This window comes from Diadema setosum, chromosome 3 (genome assembly GCF_964275005.1).
Source record: "Diadema setosum chromosome 3, eeDiaSeto1, whole genome shotgun sequence".
NCBI lineage: Eukaryota > Metazoa > Echinodermata > Echinoidea > Diadematoida > Diadematidae > Diadema > Diadema setosum.
Window position 1 is genome coordinate 22,603,854 of NC_092687.1, and position 6,402 is coordinate 22,610,255.

General features: G+C 37.9%; 1 protein-coding gene across 1 annotated transcript; it reads left to right on the plus strand.

Moving 5' to 3' along the window:
- Positions 1-1,114: 1,114 nt before the first annotated feature.
- LOC140226273 (echinoidin-like) lies at positions 1,115-5,261 on the plus strand. The gene is made up of 3 exons (XM_072306770.1): positions 1,115-1,302; positions 2,325-2,618; positions 4,819-5,261. Exons 2-3 carry the CDS (start codon positions 2,325-2,327, stop codon positions 5,092-5,094), a joined length of 570 nt encoding a protein of 189 aa, XP_072162871.1. The 5' UTR covers positions 1,115-1,302; the 3' UTR covers positions 5,095-5,261.
- Positions 5,262-6,402: the final 1,141 nt, after the last annotated feature.

The following is a 6,402-nucleotide window of genomic DNA, read 5'->3' on the forward strand; positions in this document are numbered from 1 at the left end:
AACATTGGTTATAATGATTAACATTTTTACATCATTTGTTTCTATCCCTAACTTTAGAACTATTTTGAAGCAGCAAAGCTGGGTTTTTGTTTCATCTGCAAATGAAGAGTTTGTTCGCAAAAACCGGTAAGTCCATTTTTGAAGATTTTGACGTACTGTCTCTGTCATAAAGTACAAAATAAGTACCTTTTAAATGATAATCCATTGGTCACTACATAATATTATATAAAGGTACTTTTTTGAAGTTATGGTCAAAAGAAGCAAAAATTTTCTTATTATTCCCTTTATTTTTCTTGACCTTTAATCGCAAATATATCCATTTGGCTAATATGGTTATCTGATTTTGCGAACAAATTCTTCAAATGGTAAATAAAGCCTTTAAGCCCTGTGATGTAATGTCGGTCTCGTGGGTCGTTTTTGCCCAGTGTCGGACTTGTGGGCCATGTTAAATTTAATACCTATTGTCGGACTCATAGGCCTTATTCACCTTGTGCAGAGCTCATTGGCTGCCTGACTCGTGTGGCACCCCTTTCAAATTTTTACCCATGTCTTCATAAGAACTTGCGAGTCATGTGAAACCTCTGTCGGATTCTAGAATTCCGTAGGGAACGAATCAAGACACAAACCTATAATGTGCCGGCGTGTAAAGTACAAGTTTATGAGCAATATAAGTATGTAACACAGCTTAGAAGTGTGTCCAGTATTAGGAGTCCTATATAGCAACCATCAGCGACAGCAAGACAATATATGAGCAGAACTAGCAGAACTAGGAACATTGTACTCAGACAAACTCCTCGCACCGAACACGGTAATAAACAAAAGGATTGCTGTTGAGATTCACCTCTGACCGCTTTTACCATCATGGCCACGAGGCGTGAAAACGAAACGTATTTTTTATTTTTGTTTACCTGTACTGTTTCTGAAGTGGTTATGCCGTATCTAGCTTGACCGTGAATAGGGGCGTTTCCAGCATAAATCAAATCAAAGTAAATACAATTATGAAGACACAAGAATTGCATCCCTGTATCAGATATCAGAGTTAGATTACTGAAGATGACCTTCGTTCTTCATCGATGATCTAGCTACCAGGACATTTTGCTGTTAACCACACCTTTTAGCCAATAGCTGCTTCCGCTAAAACGAAGAACTCTTATTTAACCTCACGCTGTTGTTTTTCGAGAGAATCTTGTCTGAGAGAGCGACCTGAGAGCGACATCAAGACAGCCTAACAGCCAAAAATCAAAGCCAGCATTTAAAGGATTGAAGAATTTTAGAGAAACCGTCTCACCTTGAAGAGGAGAGGTAAGACAAGTGACTGTAAGTTTATTGTGACCAAGTTTGCAAAGTCTTACGAATTCAATATTAATCGAACTGAAGAATAAGCATATTTTCTATGATACATATGCATATTCAAAAATTATTATATTCAGAGTAGGGCCTATCTACCTACGTAATCGAATAGAGATCAAATTCAGCAGTCAAATTTGGCAGAGAAAATGATTTGGCCGAATGTGGTCGTAAAAATAAATTGAGATCGGTCGTGAAGACTTCAGATTCAATCTGCAGCCCAAGACGCTAGGGCTAACTTAAATGCATGCAGTTACCAGGGCCTCGAGTAAAAACGATTTTAGGTGGTCCAATATCGGTCCACAAAAATATATAATTTCTTATAAAGTGGTGGCCCAACAATATCTTTGGTGGCCCTTGGCAACCGCAAATAATGTCCAGCCTTGTATACATAATAATCATGATAGAACCAGACAATGTTCCTTTTGGGCGGAGAATGTGTAATAACCCGAGAATCGTGACTTTTACATACGGGGATGATTCTATTTGTTGATAACAGCACAATACTATCATTCACAATGTTTCTTTTTTCTATATTGTATTCGGACGGCTGGGAGAGCTGTTAAGAAATGATATCATCAAATGCGTGTTCGCGACGAAATTAGTGGTTAGATTGTGATTTATGGTTGAGCTTCAAAACGTTCTTTATTTTTCGTCCCCTTCTCATGAATCCTTTATGATTTTGTTGGACTGATTTTCTCCCCTTTTCATTTTGGTCAACTTGAAAAAAGCGTGGAGTTGCATTTTAATAGGATGAATTAAGTTGGCCTCTATACCTGCATTGAATTGCTTACTTAACAGCTTTGGTGACCACGTAGAGTGAATCGAAACTCAGCATCTGAATTCCTGGTGTGAGTTTGGAGAGATCCGACTGAACTTTTGTTTGTTTGTTTGTTTGTTCATACTTCACTCCTTTGGCTTCTTGATATCCGGACAAGCAGTTTGGAAAACCATTACTATTCTCGTTACCATCGCAGATGAAGGTCATTGGATGGGCAGCCCTCTTCCTTGCCCTCTACTTCGGCTTAGCTCACGGAACTGTCCCAGTGAACAGACGTTCCTGTCCACCTTCTTGGACTGAGTTCCAGGGTCATTGCTACCATTACTTCTGTGACCGGCTGCTGTGGAGCGAGGGGGAGGAGCAGTGTCAGCAGCATGGTAGTGCGGCTGGTGGGGTGTCACACTTGGTGTCGATCTCGAGCGAAGATGAAAACACGTTCGTGTATCAGATGTATCATGAATCCCTGACCTTCACTCCGCCTGACTGGCAGGTAAATAAAGATGAGTGTCTCGACTCTCCGGAGGCAAAGCTTGGCCTCGACTCGGGGATGCGGGTCTGAATTGTCCCGCAAGTCTGATTGTCAAATTGCAAAGTTACATTTTTCGTATATTACATGTATTACTTGAAATAACCTGGCAAGCCCTTTCTTGACCACTCCGCCGAGTGAGTTAAGATAGCAACTCTTAAATTACCTATAGTCACTTATCTGTCCACATTTGATGTATTGTCCCACTATATAAATGATTATAATAATGATTACAAAACAATATTTAACAAGACCTTAAACGAAGTCAAAGGGAAGTTGCTCAGGTCAGCATTTCTCTGGTGTCTGCGAATAAGAAGTATATATTGTAAAATAAAAGGATCCTTCTTCAAAGCTGATTAATTCTGTCCAAAAATTATTTCATGAGCAGCCCTTTGCACACTTCTAAAGACATAATTATAACGAGACTTTCTGAATCCAATCTGCAAGGACTGTAATATATCAAGACAAGATATGTTGTTTTGAATGGACTTTGTAGCTGAGCACTACATAGTAAATACTGAACAGAGTAACAGCTGAAGGGTTTGACACAAAACACTTAAAATCATCTATTTTCGAAGTATAGGTTTTCCCTTTCATTTTCAAACTTTTTTCATTCAATTTGATAGATTTGTAGTTAATTTCGTCCCGAAAAATCTGGAATTTGCCAATCCTATCAGTTTCAAATTCATCTTATGTAGATCATTTTCGAATAGAGTCTTTTCAATTTAGTAATTTGCCACACATTTTCGTCATTTACAATTATTCAAATTCGTCAGTCACACTCGCTGCACACATAACAGCAAAAGCAATTTCATCTTTGAGCGATCATTTTTGCCAAATTTTCATTCAAATTCATCTTGTATCTTTTCTACTGTGATTTCTTGGTTATTTCATTTTTCAGCACCGTCCACTTTTTCCACAATTATGAGTAACATACGCACACATGTAATCCACCATCCCAATAAACAAAACAAAAACCCACATACACACAGACACACACACGCATGTACATAGGCAAACACACTATAATCAGAGTACACACGGAAACAAACATGATTATATACTGTCATACAAACGAAAACAACAATTATGATATTTTTTTTTAACGGGAAAAACAAAACAAAATGTCTGTTCCTTTTTTATTTTCATGCTTGTTTTTAACCCTAAAAAGGGCTTAAACTCTGCACAATGCAAACTTGTCTTTAATCATTGCTATGTGTCTGGAAATCGTGGATCACCGTTTCGTTTGTGTGACAGGTTATTATGTTTGTCTCCTTGTGCATTCTGATTTGGATGTGTTTGTGTGCGTGTGTGTGTCCTTATTTGTGTCTGTGTTTTGGGGTGGGGTGGGGGTAAACGTGTGTGTATATGTTACTTCATAATGTGGAAAAAGTGAACGGTTGCAGGAAATATGAAGTTACCAAGAAATCACAACAGAAAAGATATGAGATAAATTTGAAGGAAAATCTAAAGAAAATGATCGCTAAAAGACAAAATTTCTTTTGCTGTTATATTGTGTGCAGCGAGTGTGACTGACGAATTTAAATATAATTTTTTGTAGATTGTGCATAATTAAAGATTGTCTTTACTTTTTTATGTTCTCTAACTACCGTTTATCGTTCAATCTCCTGCCATGCAGGACATCGTGTAAAGTACGTCTGAACATGATTGTACCACCAATACTGTCTGACTAATTTGCTTGAAAAGTTCATGAAATAGTGCAAACATAGACGAAATTGATGCTTACATCATGTACATTCCCCAGTCGATGGGCCGCGGGGACGAATTTCAATGACAATTGACGATTTCAAAAGCGATGTCTTTGAAAATGGTTGACGAAAACAAATAAGCTAAAGTCAATTAACGAAATTGAAGTTAGGATTTGCATGTTGTGTGCTTCTCGGGACGAATTTGAATTAAAAAAAAAAACAACTTTGAAATTGATTTTTAAAAAAGCGAAAATGGACAGGAAAACCTATATTATTATAGTTTGGCTTACCCACAGTGGATGATGATGTATCAGCACATGTTACGAATGATTTTTACTGAATGTTCTAACAGATTGCAGCTCAGTTTTATTGTGCTACCTGTACATTGCCCATGTGTATAAAGGGCAAGCTAAAAGTGCTCATTCAGTTAGTGTCTATTCACCTCCGTCTTACAGCCTGGGCATGTCTTCAATGGATTCTGGCTGGGACTGCGACAGAGGACTAGGAACGGTCCCTGGCTCTGGTCCGACGGGTCTTCCTCCATTTACACCAAGTGGATGGAAGGGGAGCCCAACGACTACGCAGGTATCGAGGATTGTGCGATCATGTGGCGCAAAGACAGCGAAAGCGATGCTCTCCAGGAGTGGAACGACATTGAGTGTGACAACAGGCGGCTGGCTATGCCCTTCATGTGCGAAATCTCATTTGACGAGGACAACAATAATTGTTAGGATAGAGGTAGACCACTGGCATAGGGGAGCTTATCATGGTCTTATATTTTTACCAACAGGGAGGTGGTCACCTCCCTATAATACCATGGTAATGTTACAAACGATACCTGGTAGTGGGTAAAGTAACAACCAGAAATACCATGACAAAGAAAAAAAAAGTTTTTGACTCGTGTTGTCTGTCGAGATTTCACATATGGCCTAGCAAGAAAGACGTTCACAACTACAGTATTTTCTTTTTTTTCCCTTTTTCCTGTTTTTTTTTTCAGATCTATTTCTCCATCTTGAAAATCTTTGAAATAAACGCCGAAAATTCATTAACAAGTTTCTCGGGTGATCGCATGATATCTGTTTTATTGCTTAAATCTCACTATGAATCTGACTGTGTCTGTACTGTCCACAGTGTAGCCATCATCTTGATATCAATGTCGGCTCACTCGGTAAACATCTGACAATATCTAATCTACGATCGCAACGTGATTATGCCAATAACTGTCGGATGTACCAATTTTCCTTAAATGAAAAGTAATTTCACGACTTCGATGTGCTTGATTAAACAGGTAAAAATTGCGAAAAGTATTGAACTCGAGCAAGACATTGAAAACATCACGGAATTCAAAGTTTCTCACTTAAAGGAAAAAACAAACGATGAATTGTAACATCGGCTTTAATAACAATTTACATGTTGACTCTTCCACCATTGGCTACAGATTCATATTTTGATCGACACTTTATCATCTGAAACCAGCTACTCCTCAGCACTACTCTGAAAAATAACATTATTACATCATGGTTTGATGAGAAGTATGCAACAAATTGCTAATAGAATTTCGTTTAAAAATTCTTTCAAACCCCCTAAAATCAAAACAACCCCCAAACAATCAACTAAACACTCACACACACACACACGCTCGCGCAAGGAACACACTTACTAACACACACACACACACGCACATAAGGAACACCCACACGATAACAACACGTACACAACACACAGTCTCACAGTCATTTTACACGTTCGCCCATACAGTGACTGAGTCCTTTAGGAGGAACATTTAATTGTGATGTTAATGCACTGAACTTTCATCATCAATGATTGCATTCAAATTCCATTTTCACATTCAATGGGAAATACAATGCATGCGATTTTACAGGAATGTTCATTACTGTCATAATGAAGTTTTGCTTTCAATATAGGTAACGCCAACAGTGATCTACTCATGCACCTTTTCAAAATAAGACAGTGAGAGAGTTATTATTATTATTATTATTATTATTATTATTATTATTATTATTGTTATTATTGTTATT

Bases quoted from the DNA above. Each gene is read 5' to 3' on its own strand.
- LOC140226273 (XM_072306770.1), top strand. From the start codon at position 2,325: ATGAAGGTCATTGGATGGGCAGCCCTCTTCCTTGCCCTCTACTTCGGC. The intron at 2,619-4,818 runs GTAAATAAAGAT...TCCGTCTTACAG, and splicing joins TCACTCCGCCTGACTGGCAG to CCTGGGCATGTCTTCAATGG.